The sequence below is a fragment of the Excalfactoria chinensis genome, chromosome 1 (genome assembly GCF_039878825.1).
Source record: "Excalfactoria chinensis isolate bCotChi1 chromosome 1, bCotChi1.hap2, whole genome shotgun sequence".
Lineage (NCBI taxonomy): Eukaryota > Metazoa > Chordata > Aves > Galliformes > Phasianidae > Excalfactoria > Excalfactoria chinensis.
The window spans coordinates 27,016,277-27,039,228 of record NC_092825.1 but is presented as its reverse complement, the minus strand read 5'-3'; the positions used below and the strand labels follow the sequence as shown (position 1 = coordinate 27,039,228).

The following is a 22,952-nucleotide window of genomic DNA, read 5'->3' as shown; positions in this document are numbered from 1 at the left end:
TACACAAAGCACCATTCAACATAGATTAATGAAAAGTTCAAACGGCAAACAAACAAACACACCTTTTCCCTACAAGGTTATTTGCAGAGATAGTATTAAGGTGTTTAGATTTTAATCAATTTCAGTTCAGATTGACATTCATGAAATATAGTAAAAATGAATGGTACATTTAAGAAGTTATTAAACATGAAGTGCAGCTGTTAAACTCTTAATTGTTGTTATCTATTATGCAGCATGTGATATTGAATAGTCCCAGTGATAATGAAGAAACCAAACTAATGGTTGGAGAAAAAATGTTAAGAAGTAACATAATACAGAAGCAAATAGACAACATGTAAAATACGCCCCAGTGTGAAAGGACTCATTTATTTTAGGAGCTGGTATTGTTTATGACACATATATTACAGTAACATTAAAACATTAACAAGTCGAAAGGACTGTGCAGCTCATTTTGCATGTATTATCACCAGAACTTCATTCAAGATACCTTCATTAGAAATTGAAAAGGAAGCAAAAGGTTAAGCAGCTACAGAGGTAAAGTTAGTTAACTAAATTCTACTGTGAAACAAGGAGTATCAGTGAGGACCAGTATAACTCACCACCATAAATATCAGTGTCACTCAAATTAGCAGCTATAGTGTCATTCAATGAATCCACTGAAATAAACAGAATATCATGAAGAAAGCAAACAGGAGGGATAAATCAAAGTATTGGGAATCAAAAGGTGATGTTATGGCCACGGTGAGTTAATCAAATGGTTGATTAATTTATTTCGATAGTTACAGGAGAAACAGATTGATATTCTTGAGTATAAAAACCACTTAAAAAGTTATTTTTACACTGTATTTTTTCAATCATTCGTATCCTAGGAAATATTTCTTCAAAAGACAAAGCCTAATAAAAGGAAAAATGACAGCTTTTAAAACAGATTATACATCAAGAAAACTGGACATTACATTTTAAGCTTTAAAAAGTAATGCAATTTCTTATTCAGAATTAAACCAACAAAATCTGTAGCATAAAACTACATAAGTTTTGTTAAGTACCTGAGAATTCTGGATAAATACTATGCAAGTATGTAAGTATTAGGTGATGCAATACCTACTTGAAAAGACTTTTACAGAAATGGGTTGTTTCTGCTGTATAGTTTGTGTGTGATTAAATCTCGCGTAGCAAATATAGTCCTCACGGGTGTCCTCTGGTTGTACATTAGAAAAGTAAAGGTCTCCATTGAGGCCTTGGGAAACTCTTTCACTTTGAGGCAGCCTTTGGAAAGCTGAGGAAAAACAAGAATACATTTATTTAATCTATAATTTCTCTCCATTATTGTGATCTGCAGACTCTACATTTTTTCCATTATTCTTTTCTAGGTTTGTAAATACACACACCTGACATTTTCTCTAGAACTCCCTTGTCCTTCCATTCTTTCCCACTGTGTTAATCCCCGGCTTACGTTAAGATCTCCAGCTAATTCTGGCTTCATGCTTTCAAGCTGCATGTTTGCTTGTTTATTCATTACTATAGAACTGGGAAGTCTGTATTTTAACTTAGACCGAAACTCCATCACCTGTGGTCTTGATAAGCAACAGTCAGATGCATAGAAAAACGGTGTAAAGTAAATGTAAAGTAAAGTAAGACTACATAAAAAGCAAACTCACCATTATCCATCCAAAATATTATAGGTGGTGGTAAGCCAACAGGAGGCCTGCAGTTTAGAACTAGGGAATCACCTTCTCGAACATGATTTGGTTCTAGTTTTTCTTTAGTCCACAAAGGTGATCCTAGAGAAAATAATTTTAACACACATACAAACTATGAATTGAAAAAAAAAAATTCTAGAATTTAAGGCAAAAATACACACAGAATTCCAGAAAACGACAAGAACTAAAAGTGGCAGTAAGTAAAGTCTTAACATACTTATTAAATATTTTATTTTTTTTTTAATGCTTTCTTGGGGGGAGAAACAGATTCTTTAAAATAATTATTACAGCAACAATTCACTAAAAGTATAATCACTGATTCAAAATATTTTGGCTAATCACCAATGGATCTACAACAGCATCAGAAAATTTTAAGTATGATAAACAAATTGTAATACACAAAATCAGAAAATAAAAATCTTCCTGGAATAATATTGTAGATGTTCTAATAAAACTTGTGAGAATGGCACATTTTAAGCTAAGAATTCTGAAAAACTGATCTGAGAAAAGCCACAGAAGCAGCTTACCACTACTTTAAGTCTTTGAGCTTTATCTTCCTTTTGTTCTCCACCTACTCTGAATTAAAGCAATTATAAAAACTATGGAATACAATGATCAGAAAGAAAGCAAATGTTGCCCATATCAGCTGGGAGCATTCAAAATTTCAAGTTCATTCCAATTGAAATTGCATAAGTGCAACCCAATTTTAAACACTGTAGATCATGAAGTTGTACTAAGAAAAAAATCAGGAAAGAATTTTGGCTACTAAATATTCTAAGGAATTTGGGAGAGGCATTATCAAAACAGAATATTAGCAATTATACAACACCTTCTAATATATGTGTATATATATATATTTATTTATTTTAAGAGAAAAGAAGAAAATGAAGCAAAATATCCATAGGAAAACAAACAAATATAAGACATTCGTGATTTATTAATATAAGATTTTAACTTACTAGATGGACGTATAACAATATTGTTGGAAATGGCTGCTCCTCTTTCATTCCTTGCTGTACACTGGTATACTCCTTCATATGCTTCTGCCTTCACACCATTCATAATATTTACAACAAGGGTTCCTGAATTTGGCTTCATTGTTACCTGTGCATCTTTATCTATATCAAAATGAGTTCCATTGCGTGTCCAGGAGAAGCTACATAATAAAAGCAAAAAGAAAAGTTGCTTCTTGAGTTACCGCTTGTAGCTTATATGAATAAATTAAAAACAAGCAAACAAACAAACAAACAAAACAAGCCATTTTCAATAATAAATTATTTTTTAGCAGGGAGGTAAATGTAAGAATTGTACCCAAACTGAACCAAACAATAAATATAGATTTTTTTAAATACAAAATATATGGCAATAGTTTGAGATAATAGGCTTGGCTCGACTTGTTAACAGAAACCATTTCAAAGCCAGCAGTTTTATTTTAGTAGCGTCTGCTAGAACTGATACTGCTAAAGCAGCATTAGCATTTCCATTTTAAAACCTATTGTTGAAAGGTTTTATAAACGTGCCTTTAGAAACTAGCTCTGGGCTGAAATCTGTCATCTCATGGCCCAGCGGGAAACCTTTTCTCTTAATTGGTTTGGCCCTTTTAAAGTTCAGCATGTGAATTAAAGATTGTAGTGAGTTTGGTTCCTTTTCACTATTCTAGCACAAAATAAAGGTCATTTATTAAATGAAATTTTTCAGCCTCGTAGTCCATACTTAATGTGGTTTATGTTGGTGTTACTCAAAACAGAAGATGTTTTGACAAGTAGTCACTAAAAGATGATTAGAACTCATTCAATAAACTGCAAAAAGCAGAGATTCATTGCATGCAACTTACACTACTGCAAACACCGATGCTTTAATTTTCAATTCAGGCTTTGAATTTTTAATTAAGATTTGTTAATGGTCACAGGTATGGTTACTCAGAACTAGACCAGTGGCTGTGAAGTTTCGAGCACTCCGTTTTGAATATTGAAAACGACAGTTCTCATACTTGTTACACTTGTGTAGTGTAGCACGGGAGGACTTGGGTGCACAGTGAATGAAGAGTGAACCTGATTCTCAGGGCTCTACAGGTAAAGCTGCAGAATGCAGTGCCTGTAGTCTCCAGCTGCCATCAGCGCTGGGGAGTGTGGGAACTGTAACACAGCTTCAAATGAGAGATGGTACACCCCTGAAGTTCAGGTTCATAAAAGTCAGAATCTTTCCTGCTCTAGCAAAAGGAAGCAGAGTATCCATCAATCTTTGTGCCAGCTCTCACTAATAAAAAGTCACTGTGGATTAACAAAACAGTTCACTGGCTGAGAAGGCTGATCTTCGGAGCTTTGAAGCAGTTCAAATTACAATACACATCTGCAGAACCAGATGGATCACGCTGGTCATTGAACAAAGTTATTTGGCTATCTCATTTTTTAAAATCCACAGAACTATTTTTCTCCCTTAGAAAATCCTGCACTTAAATCCTGCCCTTTCTTCTGTAGCACAACAAGGCAGTCACAGACTTGATGGGAAAGGTGAGGCTGCGCAGCAGAGAGCCTCTGGAATTGCACTGTGATACATTCAGTCTTGTGGTTTGTGCTCTAAGCTTTTTTGGTAGATCCAACCCACAAAAAGGTACTGAAAAAAGGCATTCTCAGAAGCAGTAAAGATGTCTCAAAGCATACAGTAATCATCCAGTCCTCCAGGTCAACGCTCTGAGTCTTGAGATGCCTGCTAATCTAAAATACTTGTAAAAACAGCAGCTTTATGGCACTCCTGCCATTAACAGAACACTACATAGGCTGACACTATCACAGAAAACATACTTCTTTGCCATTTTGCCACCCAGTATAATAATAATCATGGTCTGAAAGCAACCAGAAAGAATAACGTAGAAAAAAAACCTGATTATTCACATGAAGTACATCTAACGAGCTCAGTGTGTGTCTGAGAAGCAATTATAGGTTGACCTTGTGAATAAATTGTAGTGTGATACTACTGAGAACACAGAGATGCATGCTTCTGTTTAGTGACCCAGAAATCAGAAGCAGTAACTAGTAATGACAGAATACATCACTGCTTCTGCTGCTTCCAGTGGAGGTATTCTGCACAAATATTTAGAAGCTCCTAATTTCAAATACTGTATTAACACAGAAGATGATCAGGAATCTGATGTGAACTTAGCAGTGCTACTTTCGCTAAGCACAGAACTCCAGGCTATGAAATACACCTGGTGAATGAAGGTCTTATCGTTTAGACAATGGATACATAATAATCAAATTATGACAAAATATGTGTGCATTCCAAGATGAACTTCGTAAAACTGAGTGTTTTAGAAAACATTAAATTTGAATTCACTCTGAATTTATTCAGTGTGGATCTTTCTTAGACACTATGCCTTAATCAGGAATGGGTTCCATCTTGTAGTATGGCATGCATTTTAGTGCTTTTCACAGGCATTTACCTATCTGCTCCTTTAACAATCTAGTATTATTTTGTTGTTGTTAGAGCTCTGAGGAGAAAAAAATCAAACACACTAGAGTTACTTGATGACTACGAAACGTTGAAATCTCAAGGATAAAAATAGTGAAATACATGCCACTTTCTGCTAGCTGTTTGAATTACAGAGGTGAGGGTACATGCATGTTTCTCTGCATGCCAGCATTTACATAAGCATATACTTCTTGTTTACAAAATTTACATTCTTTTATGTTAGTTCTCCTGAGCTATTAGGCCTCCCCACAAATAAAAAAAATAAAAAAAAAAAAGGAAAATAAAAGTCACTACTAACCTAGGAGGTGGTTTTCCTTTTGCTTCACATTGTATTACAATATTCTCTCGAGGGTCAACAATGTAATCTTTTGGAGACTGCTGAGTTATTGTTGGAGGCTGAGACACTTCATTGTGGAATGTAAGAAACAGAGAGAAATTTAACAATATCTTCAAAGAACCAGCAAGACAGATTTGTAAGATTTTGGAGAAAGCAGAACTACAAGCAGCAAAATCATCAACAAAAGCATCGGATTAAAGTACCCTTTGTATTTGGAGGCTGAAGCCCTCTCCTCCAGTAGTGTTGCTATAAACTTCCAGCTGAGCTTTATCACTTACAGTGGAGAATCTCAGCTTGATGGATATAATTTCTACACATCAGATTTCAACAGATCTCCATGAAAATAGTGGACACTTGAATTCTAAGTCCAACACACCCCAAATGAACAGTCGTGAGATATAAACCCACACAAAACATTCTTTAACACACAGAAGGAGAAAAAAAAAATCTCCATATTGCTTTTGCTTTTTAATATATTTGATGTATTTTATATTCCCTATGGTTGCAAACTTCACAGATTTATCGTGCTCAAGACATTGAATTTATCTACAAAGCATGCTTTGAGGAACTACTTTTCAGGAGTAAAACATGTTAGAAATAAAATAGTGCATGAAGGATATAAAAAATAGAAACCAAGAGCCTCCAAACAGAGGAAACATGAAGAAAAAGTCTGGTACCAATGCTTCTGAAATAAAAATAATAAAAATATAGTCAATCTCATGAATTGCCCCAAGAGAAACGAATATTTAGCATTTATGATCTATGGATAATTTCAAAACTAGTGATGTAAAGCAGAATCTATTTGTTTGCCAAACTGGATGATGGCTACCTTGTAAAAGTAATTAATAATCTATTAATTATGTGCATTTTTCATTGAAAAATGCTGTTTGTGATATTAAGATAGTGAGAAATGTGACTTCCTCAACATTATCAATCTGCTTATAGTGTAGTGTCAACTAAAGGAGACAGTTTAATAACATCATTGCTAACATTCCTGTGCAAACTTTTGTGAATTATCCAGCAAGACATTCTGCTACTGTTTTGGGGTCATTTCTAGTCAAATTATTTCAATCATTAGTGTTATCTGTGTCCTCATACCTCACTCTAGCTAGTTAACACTGTAAATCTGGGACTTTTATTTTAAGTCTTCCCTACAATTAGACATGGAGAAAGGATTCTGAAGAAAGGTAGTGGTCTGTAAAGTGCTGCCCAAAAGAAATAGCCAGAAAGAAAATTCAGATCATGGCATGCATCATAATGAGATGCAACAGCTAAGCAGGGAAGAACAGGACATGCACAGTTAGGTTTTGCTCTTCTTCCTCACTGCAGAGAAGTGTGATTAAATTATGATGGCAATGTTGTTACTTGATGATGTATACTTAAAGAGGCAGTGAAGATTGCCCTTTTCCCTCTCAAAGGCAGTTCTCAGAGACAGAAAAAATCGGTTACTTCTGTGGGAAATGCAAGAATACTCTGAAAAGGGACATGACATGAGCAATGTATCACATACGGTATATTCCACCTGATGCACATAAAGGACCTTACGGCTGCCCTGCTGTGCTCTGTACTGAACTTAAAACTCACTGGATTGACCAGAACACTAGAGTTGTAAAAGAACATCCCACAGAGGATTTGGCATCCCAGCAAAACTGTATGTTCTGCTTAAACATGATCTCCAACTCAGACATGTAAAATACATACACAGATATTCCAATTAATTTATTCTTTTATCAACTATATTTACTCCTGAAAGCAGTATTAAAACATTGCTCATGCTGATATTCATAATTTTAATGTCCAGATAGCAAACAATCAAAAAATCATACAAGCCATTTGTTCAAAATAGAAGAAGGATTTATGTAAAGTAGCATTTATTGAACACTGCATGCACAAAGCATCTAGCTACAGCAAACCAAATTAGGAGCAAAATGTCAGAATCACACATTTTTGACTGCATACTCAATTTGCAACACGGCCAGTATTAATTTTCATCAGCACACAGTCTAGTTTTTGTGGACAGGAACTTACATTCTTCTAGAAGTTTTGCTTTTATTCCCCCATCAGAATCAGCAGATGAATGGACAAATGGAGATTAAAGAGAAACATTTGTTAGTAAAAAGAAAATCAGAATTCTTGAGAGGGAAGATCAGTATCTCTGACAAGTAAATCAGTCACCATTAGAAAGACAACTTTTAGTATTGTAACAGTGGTGAAGATGTCAACTTCCAGTAGCAATTTCCATTGCAAAGTTCATGAGGAACTTTTAAGTGCTGACTTTTTAAGGGCAACCACAATATTGTGATTTTGGCCTTACAAGGACACAAAACATTGGTTCTGAGGAGATAGCAAATTAGAATTAATGGAGTGCATTGCCCTCATGCAACAGTCAAAATCAATCAACCCATATGACCATATAGAAGAACAAAGAGAAAGCTTCAGGCTAAAATTACTCTTATAAAGATGAAAGCATTTAATTTTACTCAAAAGACATGCAATCTCTTTTAGTTTGAAAAATAAAATGGGAATAAATTGTCTTGGTTGTCATATCTTTATTTCTTATTTCAAATATTTTGCATGTACATCTTCTCGTCAATAATGTTTTAGAGCAAATAAACTGCTTTTGAACAGCTACACTGCCAGTCATCCATTACCTACTTTGAGACTGTGAAGAGCATAGAAACCTAATATGAATGAAACCTAATCAGCTAATCAAGTGTGATCTTACCACCGGGTCTCTGCAGTGGGTGTGTGAGGAAGACCCACAGAAAGAAGAACACAGTCCTTTTAGTGCTCTCCAGATACCATTCTAGCCATTACATATGAAATAATAATAATGTAATTATAGACATACTTTTGGTTAACGTAACTTTTTTGCAAAATTTCAAGTGTTTGACTTTATCAGATACAAATACAGTATTAAACACAGAATTAAATATTAAATGGTATGGAACATGTTAATTGAGAGTTAACGTAATACATCTAAACCAGCTATTTATTTTTGTCTGTTGATGCATTTCTGGTTAATTTAACTTGAAGTGCTGCTCAATACAGAAAATATTAGAATGGTGCACAATTTACATCAGTTTCTAAACTACAAGATGTTAAAACAATAAGTCTAGACTGCAGAAACATTTGTGGAGAAAAACTGCATTTAGGAAACAAAGTTGTTTGTTCATCATACTTTTAAAGCTCTCTATAAACCTCAGTTTAATGCACTACAGGCATTCACAGCACTACAAGTCTCCTGTCATTTAGATATATTGATCATGTTACAGAAATAAAGTTCATTGATTTGAGAGGCTTGGAAATATGTTTGGAGGTGGAAAACTGCACCAAAGCAGTTGCACTTTATGTCAATGATTATTAAAGAAAAACATGTATATATGGAAAGTAGGCAAGTGTCAAAACCACTGGGGTAAAGAGAGCCATGAGGATTAGAATCATAGGTGAATTTACCGATGTATTAATTCATCAATTTAATGCCAACCCTGATGTTCTCTTATCTGGTAATTAGTTTAACAAATGAATAGTCAATGTGAGGTGCAACATGGTTCACTGAATTCTGAAAATGTGATCATGCTTATAATAAGAAGAAAATAACAACCTGGAGCATGAATAAATTCATAGAATTAACCATTACGGCTTTAAGACAGTAGCTGCAATTGCTTTCTTTTCAGCAGAGTGTTACCAAGACCTAGTTCCTTGCTGACACAGACCAGAATAAGACATAAAAATTTCAGATCTTAGGATTTCCCCCCTTCTAGATGTTTCCTCACATATACTTTTATCGTCAAGTTGGGTACTTAACTTTTTTCAGATGCTGCTTAGAAACATCTAAGAGACTAACTTACTCTTTTGGATCAAAAAGAAAGATGCTTCCACAGTGTGAGTAGTTGAAGATTTTACTGGATATCAAATCAGCTTCAGGGTTTTTAACAAATTTACACAGAAGCACAGAATGGTTGAGGTTGGAAATGCCTTCTGGGTCAATCTGGCCCAACCTGCTTAGCAGAGAAATCCAGAGCAGGATGCCCAGGCCCAAGTCCAGGTGGCTGCTGAAGGTCTCCCCACAGCCTCTGGTCAGCCTGTGCCATGCTCTGTCACTGCACAGCACAGCAGTGCTGCCTGGTGTTCAGGGAGCCTCCTGTGTTCCTGTTTATGCCCACTGCCTCCTATCCTGACACTGAGTACTACCAAGAAAAGCCTGTCTCCACCTTCACACCCCCATTTCAAATGAATTGAAATTGCCAGTGTAATAATCCTTTCACACATAAACAGCATTTAACTAGGCTTCTCTGCTCTTCTTCATTTTGATCAATTTAATACCATGGGAGTGTTCAAGAAACGTTTGGATGTTGTGTTGAGGTATATGATTTAGCTGGGAAGTATTGGTGATGGTTGGACTGGATGATCTTCTAGGTCATTTCCAACCTTGATAATTCTGTGATTCTGTGAATAAATAATAATATACATCATATATCTAATGCTATTTATCATTATAAATTATTTAGTGTGCCTATTTAATAAAGATGGAGCAAATTTTGGTGTATTTGTGTAACCATTCTCAAATGAATAATGTAAGACATTTTATATAGACAGTTTTTGATAGTCTTCGGTTAATTCATGTAGACATTCATCATCACAGTGTCCTGACTCAAGTGAGCAAACGCACTCCATGCTTAGTTCCATGTTGGAGCTGTCTTCGTCCTCCTGTACAGAATGTTTCTGTCTAATTTTCCAACACTCTGCACTTACTCACTTATTTAAAAAGCTAATACTTACAATCAAGAGGTACATCCAATGCAGAAATCATTTGGCACAGAAAGAAAACCAAGGAAGCTTTGCTTGCAGATATGCTCTTCATTTTCATCATGATTTTAGGCTCTATTGAGTAAATCACACTTGATGAATGAGCTCCAACTTCATTAGATTAGGTAGCTTGGAATAGTTACGTAAATACAGACAAGAAACCTGGTAGATAAAGAGACAATAACAACATGTAGTGGAATGATCTCGTGTCATTAATATTTATTAAATATCAGCAATATACTTATTATATCCAGGGATTACTACACCACATACTATACTGAAGTCGAGATCCAGAAGTTCTTAGGACACCTAGATCATAATACTTGCAGCAACTCCTAAATTACTTAGTGAACACCTACGAATTTGTTGAATGGAAATGCAAATGAGTTTTCTAAGAAGGATAAATCATCAGTCCTAGGTAAAAACCAGCACATACTACAGAAGATAGTAATCTGATGTAGTTTTAGCAGATCAGAACTCTGAATGCTCACCTAGTCTCTTTCAAATACCCTGCATAAGTCTTGGAAAGTTGTTTTAGGCATCTGTCCCAACGAGAACACATAGGGCCACAAATTTACGGTGTACGTTTTGGGATCTACCTGAAGATTTTAATGTGACAGCTTCTTCACTTTTGAACTGTTTCTAATAAACAGCTGTAGTCTGAACACAGAAGACTTTCTGGATTGCCATGCTGAAGACACTGTTTATGTAGTGTACAGGAACCTAGGCTTTTATCCCTGTCAAAACAGGCAACATTAAAGTAAGTACTTTGTCTTATCTCCTCTGAGCACCAAAATCTAATTAACTAGTAATACATTATGAATTTTTCTCCTTTACTATGTAAAGAGGTGGCAGAAACAAAACTCAAGGGAAATCTGCTCCTTGAAGTGATCTAGGTTTTTCTCTACAAAAAAGCATGAGCTTTTTTATATTATACCAAGGTAGAAGAAAGATTCTGATTCCTTTCTTATTTTCACTGCATCCAGGATCATGCTACAACTTAGAATAATTCTGAAGTATTAAAAGCTAGGTGCTGGTGATGCTCATCATCACTTCTGACCTACAAAGAGCTGTAAGAATATAGCTTTGGAAATCCAAATATTGATTCTCAAAAATCAGACATTGGCTGAGAAAGTACTGACCAGCCAGACTGACCAGGAACTTTATAGTGACCAGTGTGAATTTACCTTGTAGAGAACATTTCCCAACTATGCATACAAATGGAAAACACAATGCTATCACACATACAAGGAGAAAACGTTGCAGAAAAGCAGTTGCCTTAAAAAATACTATATAGAATGATCATTTGTGCTTTCTGAAGTCACCTAAAGTAGTTTATGTTAAACATTTACCTTAATCTTCAATTCATAGAAAAAAATATCCCTTAATTGCTGCTGTAAATGGGCTTTCTCTTTATAGTCTTCTGATCAGAGGCTGGAAATGGAAACCAGCACTGAAGTGTAGAGCACAACATCTCAACCTGCACCAGAACATCAGACTGATTCTCATTGTCACTGGCTGTACTGTGAGTGTTTGTTCTACAATCAAAATATCCCAGCAGGTTAAACTTCTACTGACTAGAGCAGCATGTGAGACAGCACATTGTTTCTTGATATGCAAAGCTATCTACACAGCTGCATATCATACTGAAACAACTATGTACTTATCGTGGTAGATATGGCAATTACAAAACTCATCAGAAGAAAGAACACCTGAGTTCTAACACTTGCATACATATTTATACAAAATGGAACAGTATAGACAAGGTGGCCAGCCTAACTCCAAAATACCTAATAGGTGATCATAGTGCACTGCAGTGAACCTTGATAGATGGATACAGACTCTAAGAGAAAAATAAAAAGAACACTCTTGAATTTTAAATAAGCACTTCAAAATGCTGAATGTTTTGACTAGGGAAGGAGATAAATGTTTCTTCCATTCCAGTGGTAGCACCTAAGCAAGCTGGTTGGCTTCCTATGGTCCCTGTGTCGACTTCATTCAACTGACTACAGCTGTCTGCACTTCTCCACAGAGACTAGATTTCCACAGACTGCTCTCCTTATCTTTACCGAATCTCCCCATTTCATCAATGCAAGTTCAACTCTTAACTCTGTACGTTTTTACCAGACACTTTGTCTGTACAAGGTATCTGACCTTAAGGATTTAGTGGACACTCTTTGAACTATTTTGCAAGCGAACTGAAACTTTTACTGGTTCTTACCCAAGCAAAATTTCATTCTCTTTAGGAAACTCTGAGAATCTAATTATCCACTTTATGGTCTTGTTCCTTCATTGTGCAAAGGGAGCACTGCAGTAATTTGAGATATTTTAGAATTAAATTGCATTCCCTTTGAACAAGTTCAAATGAATACACAAGCAGTGTACTGGGTATGTGCAATTAAAGTGATTGTGAAAATAATACTCTTGAGAAAATGCCCCCCAACATCTACTGCTGCTATTGTGTTGCTCCTGTAAGATACCTATTGAGTTTGCTGCTGCTCTGTTTGGATGTGATATGGGAATTCAACAGGCAGCAGGAGTTACAAAGCTGAGCTTGAACACTGACTTGTCACTGCAGAGAGAAAACATGCCCAGATGACTCGTGATAGGACATATTTAACTGAAAATGATTTTAGGATTGTCAGCACAATTGCATGCTCTTGTTGAATGCATTCATAATTAAATCTGACATAATTTAGTATGAGTGCAACAGCTGCTGACTGGAACTAAACATTGTTTTGACATAATATTATCCACTACAAAATAGGCCAGGCCTCTAAATGCAGATCAATGTAAATGCTTCAGTTTCAAAACCTGAAATATTTATATAGCAGATTGCCTTCTCCTCCAGCTGATTTATTTAACAGCTCTCATAAAACTCAGACATATTATCCTACCCTTTTTATAGGAAAACACACAGATTTTGATAGCTCATACTATTGACTGATTTGCCCAAAATAAGATTCTCTGTGTTTACACATTTCTTACGTACATAACAAAATATCACTTGCTATATCTTCTATTCCTCATGCTGAGATACTGATATCATGGCCTAAAGGCTGAAGCTATGGTGTAGGAAAAAGGAGCCAAGGTTAGTATGTAAACATAAAGGATTTCATCATTAAGTGTAAGGTTGGATCTCAATGGGACACCTTCTCACGTATTCACAAGGAGCAAGGAGCAAGTGAGAGACATCTAATTTTTCCCCGCTTTTTGGTTTTTTGTTTCAAAAATGACATGGTCACTTCTCATGAATGAGCTGCAGAAGAACAACAACTAAGGGAGCGAAAGTGCCCATGAACCTGAGGTGGAACACTTGTCAGCAGTAAAAAACACATTTTGGTGATAGTGATCATTTTGCTGCGACTCATAGATCTGGACACTTTAGGTTAGAAACACATGGCCTGTTAGCTTCCTTCTTAGATGGATTATTTGCATCTCACAGTCTTTAGAAACAAAAATCTGGCACTCTCAGTCATCTCAATCTGCCTTAATGACTGACTTGTCTTCAGGGTTATTGCTGTTCTGCCAACCCTCAGACCACCTGTTAATCTCAGTGTGTAAAATTACAACTGATACAGTCAGCAGACAGAATATCACTGGACTTTGCACTGCTCCTCATGAGAACCCCATGGGTAAACCTCACAGTCATTGATGCTTTTTCAGCGATGGGAAAACCTCACAGACATTGATGCTTTTTTAGCAATAGTTACAAATTCAGACCTTCTAACTAGTTTGCTGATCATTCAAATCTGGTCCATTTCATTATATAGTTAAATTTCTGTATTTACTAACCAGCTTCACATGGCAATAAGTAAAATGCTTTTCACAGTCTGTTACATCAGCAACATCATCTTATCAAACTTGTAATTCTATCAAATATTAAAAGATTAAAATCAGGTTTTCCTAAATGGTTTGTTTTACAAGCCCTACTTTCCATAGAACTATGTTGAGTAGAATTAATTTCAGTCATGGCCTTTAATTCCCTATCAGCTGAATCCTCAATCAGCTTTTTCCATATGCTCACCGTGATTTATATCAGGCTATATTTACCCTGCTCAATCTGCTCATCTACTCTGAATCTGGGCAGAACACCAGCTTTCTTCCAGTCTCAAGGAACGTATTAAAAATGAAAACCTGTGAACCAGAAGTCTCCCCCACTGTCTCTTCCAGAACTCAAAGCCAGACTCATCACACTGAGATTTGCTGGTTAAAAACACATAACTCCAACATGTGTTGCTTAATATCCGTTAATGGCTACTGGTAGCTAAAAAAGCTCTCTATCCTAATGTGAAATATGTTTTTTTCTTCAAATTTCTTGTGAAATTATACTTTAACAGTAAAAATAAAAATTTTACTTTCTCAACTACTTCTCCCCTTTTCTTCAGGGAGTCTTTCATGTTGTTCTTCCCTAAACCCTCTAACACTTTAAAGTTGGAACTGCAGCTCATTAGCAAACTGTGAGCACTGGGATACAGCTAAAAAAGCAGGAATGTAGGCCTTCAAAATTCCTCTCAGCACAGTCTTATTTCAAATGTTTGCTTCAGAAGTGCAAATGCCATGTTCTAGAAGTACCCAAAAACACAGAGCAAAAAAAACCCCAAACCTAAGTGTAAAGTTCAAACACCTATAGGTCATCGTGTAGAATCAGCCACAATCCACAGACTGAAATCTTATTTTCAGAGAAGCCACTTAGAGCTGTTTTTTAAAAGACCACAGCACAGCTGAGCTGTCCTTTTACAGTTGTCTTGAATATTCCCTGAGGACCTACACTGGATTTGGGCCCAGCAAGGATTTAAGCAGAGGAGCATTTGTTTTCTAGATCCTGCTCAGATTAAAGCATAAGCTGCTTTGACTGGAGCGATTACATACACAGCAGAGCAAAGCTGTGGATACCTCTCAAACAGGGAGGTAAAGCTAGTAAGCCTTGCAAGTTTAGATGCCTTCTGAGTCAAATCGGCAGCTAAATGGCATTTTGGAATTGAAATTTAAACTCAAATGTCTCCGCTTGCTTGGGTGCTTTCTGGTGACCTAAATCTTGCACAGCATTCAGTCTTTTTCACCTTTTTTTCCCCTCTTATTTACAACAGAGGATAGAATGGAACATTTGAATTGTGTTTTATTGTCATTTGTTTCATTAGTCCTTTACTGTCATGAGCAAATAGCCTGTGCAGACATGCACTGTCTCTTCTCCACGGGTGTGTAGTTTGCTTTACTTCAAAACATGGGTTAAAGCGAATGAACTGATTGCAGCTTTGTAAAGCAGCTGAAGACTGTGGGATTACATGGGATGGAGTGAAAACACAACTCACATGGATTTAGAATAACAGCTGGGCTTAAAGTGCATCACTAGATATGGTGGTGAAGGGAAGTAAGGAGTTCAGCTTGATTATTAAATTTCTCAGCGAGTTAAAAATCTCTCAGAATGAGTGTAAGAAAACAGAGTAAGAAAACACATTTTTACAGCTACCTGGGTGTTCAAAACAGGTACCCACATTGCTGCATTATCAGAACAGCTCTTCAGGTTATGCTTTAACACCATTAGAAACATGCAAATGATCTGGTTGCTTGCTACATCCACCTCCAGGAGGTCTAAGTCAGACTGAACTTCAACAAGACAAGGCTTTCAAGTAGCCCATTTCTTTCTCTCTGAAAGCTCTGCAATAGAGAAAAGAGGTGTCTGTCTTGTGAGAAGTAAATCTATGAATCATCAGACTGCTGCTGTAGCAATACTGTGCTGTGCTAACAGAACCAGAAGGAAAACTGCAGAGTGGGCAGGAGGAAAATGCACCATCATCCTGAGCAAGGGCTGAATGCAGTGCCTGCCATTCGTTCTTCATAAACATGCAAAAGGGATGCTCAGCTGAAATGCTCCCTGAAATGCTAATTTCTTTGCTTAAGAGATATGATGATGTTCTTTCTTATTTTTTCTCTCTTTTTTCTTAATTATTTTTCTTTTAACCCAGAAGAAGTCAGAGCAAGTGATTCGAAGAGCTTGCATCTCAGAAGATAATGCATTCTGTGTTACTCTGGTTAATTACCTCTGTACATCCCTACAGCTAACCCCAAAAGCACTATCTGTCTAGAAGCATTCCTGCAATCCTAGAGATATTCTTGTGAAAAGCTTACTGTGCAAAAGAGCAGAATCTGATTCAATGATAGGGAAACTCCTCCCTCTGGGAATTAGAGCAGAAACCACTAATATTAGCGTGAAATGTCAGAATAGTTATGCTAGGGAGGAGGTCACTCAGAACAGGGACACTGCCAGAAACTGAGGACTAAGGCATTCTGTCAGATCTAAAACCCTAACAAGTACATGAACAAAGGAGGGTAAACAGCACTGAGGGAACACACTGTACAAGCTCCAGCAAGCTCCCTGGGTAAGTTTTTGGGAGACGGGGGCTGGGCACCTAGATGTCATATCTGTTTAGCAGGCAAAGTTAGTATGCTTGCTGATTTTATTTAACTCCATTACAGAATCTAGCTGTGAGCTTTAAATCTCTGCACGCCACTAAAAACCAAAATGAAAATTTACCAGATTCACACCCTTCAAAGCTTTAGAAATGCGTCTGCCTGTTTCATGGAAAATGCTGGTAACATTAACAATGATTACAGCTGTACAGCTCAGGTCTGTCCCTGCTCTTCATTCATGCTCATTCATCCTACTACTCTTCCCAGCAGCAAGATGTGATGCCTGAACAAGCAAAGCAACTCCTCCAAACTTGCAAATACTGCCAGCATTGAGTCATGTTTAACAACCAGGTCACAACGCTCAGGTTACCACACTGGGGGTCACCTCTGCAGAGATGACTACTGCCCTGACAACACCAAAAAGAGCGAGACCACCAGATGAGTTTGGGATACAACTACTTTTCTATGTAAGTATCTCTAGTATCTCTAGTTCCCCTCACTCTCAAGTATTTCATTACATGCAAACTGCTAATTATTTTTATCACCTTCACAAAAAATGCTGGCTGCACCTAGCCACCTGGACTCTACAGACTAAAAAAGGTAGGGAAGGTTAGCATTCAGTCTTCCATTTTTACTATTTTTATTTTTAACACTACCTTGCAGACCTTCTGAATTCCTAAATGCCTTTAGCTGTTAGGGGTACTACAGAAGTTTGTGGTAGGAGTACACAGCATTGTGCAAAAATGTGCTGTGAACAACAGCACAACTTTGCTGCCTGCTGGTATCACCCAGTTAAAAGCTAAAGTATTCAGCTGGCACTTGAGAAAGCAAAGACATCTGGTTTCTACTCTCCACAACACACACACAAATAGAAAGAGCCAGCAGAATGCGGGTCAGTCCTTCTTCCAGCTACACACTGAAGAGGGCACACATGCCCTAGCCAGATGTGTCCTCCCTCTAAAATTGTTAACAATAATGTCAGTCCTCCATTAGGTGGCAGGTTGACCCAGAGAGACACGGAGTAGGTGCTGCTCTGGGCTTGGAGCTGGGAAGAGAAGGTCTAGGACAGGCAACTGACAACGAAAGCATGGTAATGAGATGGGACATAGAAAATAAATAGTAGTGTCATAGTTTCCTATGTGGAGGGATACTTGTTATATCCATATTCTCTTTTACAGAAGGTTCATAGTGGCAAATTACTTCAGTGTAGATTACACCTTTAAAAAGTCTGAAATGGCATTACAGATATTTCATAGGAAGAAACAAGGAAAAGGAAAAACATCAAACTTGCTGTAATTAGAGAATATTCACCTGGAGGCTTCAAATAAGTTGTAGATCCATCATAAGGCAAATGCCAGCAACTTTTAAGTACACTGTGAGACGGTACCACAGATCTGCATCTAAGTGATGCTTCCACAGCCCTGATTGTATCTATGAAGTAGAACAGCACAAATGATGGGTATCCTCCTCACCATATTGCTTTTCATTAGTCAGCACTATGGGTCTGACTATTAGTCAGCCTGATATGAAAGTGAACATTTTTAGCTCAAGGCAGAAAAAGTGCCCTGGATGAAATAATAGGAAGCAAAGGATGAATCAATGTTTCCCTTTGTATTACTTTCAACCAGGGTCATCTCTTACCAAGTCTATCTGTTGTTTTTTTTTTTTTATTATTATCTATTTATTTAAATACCCCAAATGATAGACCCAAAGTTACCTTATCCTAGCAGGACAAGTTAGAATGAGAGATACAATTCAATAACATTGCTAGTTTTTGGATTAATCTCTCAATCTACCAGGGCTGCTCAACCAGCCCTCTAAAGATTTGTTCTATAATCTTTATTGCAGTTCATATTTTTAATTCTGCATTCCTTAGCCATTTTCTTGTATCTGCAATATCAGATAAGAAAAATAATAAAAACAATAAGAAAAAAAAGAAATTAAAAAAAAAAAAAAGATTCTAAAAGATAAATGATGGTCTTTTATAAATGTGTTCCATGTTTGTGTAATTTGGACAGTTTAGCTGCAATTGCAGTTTTAAAGTGTTAACACTTATTTTAATTTAATGTATGTTTTATTTTACTCTCTTTCTATAAAAAAAAAAAAAATCAGAAAACCCCGCAGCTTAATTCTCACAATAAACCTTGTACTTCTAATAGAGATTTTAAAATACCATTATCAATCAGAAAGTTTCCAACTGAGAAATGCTAACTTACGTTCCCATGTTGATGTCCTTTCAATTTAAAAATATTTTATATGTTAAGAATATTTTTGATTTTGTATTTATAAGAATCAGGAAAGGCACTTAACACCACTAAAACAACAGAAATTTGGCTGTAGTTTAACAAAGCAGCAATAGGATGACGCCAATAACTACATCCTGAGTGAGGTTTTTTTATACAAATCATTAATTCAAACCTTCAGGGTAAAAAAAAAAAAGCTCATTTATTCACTGAGAAGTTAAACCAGTTTGTATCCTAACTCAGAAATAGCTTTTCCTGCATTTTTATGTGTGCAATTCATTAATGAAAAAAAAAGAAAACAAAAAACCGAAAACTTACCCAGGACTTCATATCTATTATGTAAGTCAACATTATACTTTGATGTAAAGACGTACAATGTTCACAGATTCATTTGAATTGCATATTCACATTACCACAGAGGAGATAAAAGATATTTCTTTCATACTGCCATGTTTACTGTTATTTTCTTTGGCTTGTAACAACTAATTTATCCTTTAAATCAGGATCTCAAACTACACACATGGTAAGAAATAGCAGTTCAGTGCACTTCTCCATTGTCACACCAATGGCTTTTCTTCCATTCAATGTATAGTTTTAAATTCTGTTTTTCCATTATATGAATACTATGCTAAGTACAACCGGTATCATCTGACAAAATTTACATTAAATACTTAAAGAAGGAAAGATTCTTCAAGGTAAAAGAATTGCAGGAGGAAATCATGAAATCCCCAAATCACTTCAAAAAGTCTGAATTTCTGCTCGTAGTACTACATAACTACGCTACACCAGAAGACTTGCAATCCATTCTGCACACAGGTAACAGCAGATTAAGTACTGCATCACTTTTCTTCCACACTCAAGAATGGATAGATTTAATCAAGTAAAAATAAAACAGCTTGTTATTGATTTATAACAACACATCGATGCACAGTACAATGTTACCTCACAACAGAATTCTTATTCTCAGGCAAATAGTCTTATAATTAAGCATTAATTATAAAAGTATCATACTACTAGCAGAAACTATGATCCTCCCCACCCCATATTCCAGGTTATTTGCCAAGTTTCTAGACATGCACTTCTTGGTGCATATCTAATGGATAAAACAGATTTCTCTTCAGTAAAATGGTTACACTCCACAGTAATTTCTCTCAGCAGAATTAGTAAAAAATGAATTCAGTAAATTCTGCCAGTTATAATTTTTGCATAGTTGTGATATTTCATGTGCATTTTTCACAGAAATAAAGTAAAAAATACGAACATTTCAGAAGGATAAACTTCAAGTAACTGCAAATGGGGAAAACAAGTCCTTTAAAAAAATGAAAATAAACAAGCATAATATTCAGCATTAGCTTTTATGACATGAAATACTTGGCTGTGCTTTATGGCTTTTATAAACTCTCTTCCCTGCGACTAATTTTTCAGTCAGTCTAGTCATTGAATAACAATGAATCAAGGCAGTTTGTTAGTCAGACCCCTGGCCTATGCACATCTTCAAATTTTGATCCTACAAAGGAAAACACAAAGAACTGCTCATTCACCTTGTGTAACACCTATGAGTGACACAACTGCCTTAGCATAATACTATTCTGGATTTCAACATGTGAAGTATGCAAAATTGCTAAAAATCAACATTAAAGGCTAAAATGATTTTCTCAGCTATGCTAATTTAAACTGAGAGAGAGATGCAGTTGTCCACAGATTTTTAATTTTACATTGAATTGCCTCACTGCTTATACACCAGAGAAACCATGATATAACTAAGACCAGAGAGCACTCTTTAATCTTCAATATAAAATTAATTTTTGCTGGTTTTTCAATTTACCCAGAGACTTAGCACCACTTAAAATAGTGCTTTGTTCTATTCATTTTAATCAAATGTTATTTTAATTGGGTCTGTAAGGACATGTAGAAACTGCTGCACTAATGGGAGAAATCTCAGTTTTGATCTCCTGTTCTTAAATCTCTCAAATCAGCCGTTGTTTTTTTCTCACCTTTAGCTTCCCTTCAGGCATTATTCCCAAGGGTTCCACACCTTCAATTCCCATTTCAGATTATCTCAGAAGAATAATGTATCTGAAAGCAAGACTTGTGGGGGCAACTTCTGTAATTTTTGTACAATCTATGGGAAAGAATTAAAGGCTTATATAGTGTTCTGGGAAACCCTTCACAGGGCATACAGACGGAGCAAGAAGACAACTCTACTGAGCATGTTGTTTCACGACAGTTACGAGGGTTGCTATTGTATGCACCCACTATGAGATCAAGTTATGGCAAGAAGCAAGAAATCAAGGCAGGACCTTAAGACAACCCATTGGGAAGGTATACCTTCTCTCCCTCCCCCTGATCTAAACACCTTCCCTTCCTGAAGGCAGACAGCTGCTATCTTTTCTTTCTTCTTGAAAGCTGTAAGCTACCTGGGTGCCTCCAGACAGGAGGAAGAACTGCTTTAATGCTGCTGAGAAAGTACTCACCTATGGTGGAGGGATATGAGAAAAAAAGACAATGAAGGAAGGAATCAATCAGACCTTAACTAAGAATTATCCACCCCATAGGCAGGCAGAGGCTTTGAGATATGGTTTTCCTTTGTAATATAATACTAAATTAATAATAAAATACCCTCTTTGAGAGGGACATTTTGATAGCTGAGACTGGCTGATAACAGCTGGAGGCAAAATTGGAGCTCTCCACTCCCAATTATTCTCTTCTTCTTTAACAGTACATTGACTCAAACTGCTTCACTGCAAAGATTTAGTACTTTGCTGTTTTCTAGCCTAAAAGATAAATCAGTTTATAATTATATTCTACAATTAAGTTGGTTTCAATTTGTGCAGACAACAGTTAGACTGAAACTAATAGTTTCATTCATCATCATAGAAAAATATAGAGTACAAAATCAACTTACATCTTTAAGTGCATAAAAACAACGTCGTGAAAATCAAAATAGATAGGCATAAAAAGTCTCAAGGATTGAAGCAGTTCTTAGGGGGTGTGTTCCAGGGTTCTTTTGGCTTAATTTTTTAATGGGATTATTTTGGTATTTTTGTCATTTGAGATTCTGCAACGAACACTTAACACTACATTTTAGATGGAACTGGATCGTGAATGAATGGTGTTATGTCACGTTGGCTGCCTGTGGAGCATTCACTGGACACAATAAGAAAACACTTGCAAGATTCCTCTCCCAAAAGGGGAAAGCATAAAACAAGTATTGATATAATTAGGACACATCAACAGAGCATAGGAATACTTTTCCCATAACCAAATCAATAAATCAATAGCAGAAAAGGAAAGATTTTGTACCTTTTTTAAGACGTACATCTTTACATGTTGGGATTTTTAATTGAGTAGAACACAAGGATAACTCACCTGTTTGTATCCCTTATTATTTAATCAAAAGTTCTACAGGCTTTAGAATGCATCACAGGGAATCTCTGAATTCACACCTCCCATTTTTACATTTGTAATTGGTTCTGTAACGGGAGCTTGTTGCTATAAAAGGGGACTGTCTGGAGTCATCCTCTACAAAACTGTAGTGAAGGTAGAGACAAAGTAAGACCTCTTCCCACTATCCTTTAATCTTGGTATTAGATTCTCAGCATTAGGCTGGGTCCAAAAAATTACGTGTGTTTCAACACATAAAGCTTGCTGCGGGGCAGTTGCAACGTAAGATAATAAAATTTCTGCTTAATTAAACTACATACCTTTCTTCCTCATTGGTATAAAATCTTGGCTGTTTTTAACACTGCAGGATATATTCACATAAGTATATGCTGGGAAAAGTGCGATATACCCATTGTTTAATATAAAAAACCAGAATTTCCAGACATAAAGCCATAAGCTGGCATTACTGAGATGCTTTGAACTTCAAATGTGTGCTTTCTCACATGTTTAATCAGAGAATGTTTACCTAAGTCACTGCACTGGTTTAGCAGAAAATGTTTAACGTCATGGGGAAACCCAGAAAGACGGAAAGATTCAAAG

General features: G+C 36.2%; 1 protein-coding gene across 46 annotated transcripts in view; it reads right to left on the bottom strand.

The window, feature by feature from the left end:
• Window positions 1–22,952, bottom strand: part of NRCAM (neuronal cell adhesion molecule) — a 142,024-nt gene that overhangs the window by 55,473 nt on the left and 63,599 nt on the right. For 18 of the 46 annotated variants that reach the window (XM_072330707.1, XM_072330935.1, XM_072330883.1 and 15 more), the window contains exons 3-9: window positions 10,288–10,476; window positions 7,534–7,551; window positions 5,467–5,572; window positions 2,660–2,856; window positions 1,659–1,781; window positions 1,106–1,276; window positions 600–656 (exon numbers count right to left, since the gene is read on the bottom strand). In XM_072330707.1, the coding sequence (XP_072186808.1) occupies window positions 600–656; window positions 1,106–1,276; window positions 1,659–1,781; window positions 2,660–2,856; window positions 5,467–5,572; window positions 7,534–7,551; window positions 10,288–10,378 (763 nt within the window). In that variant the 5' untranslated portion in view covers window positions 10,379–10,476. Of the gene's footprint in view, window positions 1–599; window positions 657–1,105; window positions 1,277–1,658; window positions 1,782–2,659; window positions 2,857–5,466; window positions 5,573–7,533; window positions 7,552–10,287; window positions 10,477–22,952 lie in introns of those variants that run through there. The other 28 variants (XM_072330992.1, XM_072331012.1, XM_072330975.1 and 25 more) reach the window with 7 other exon arrangements.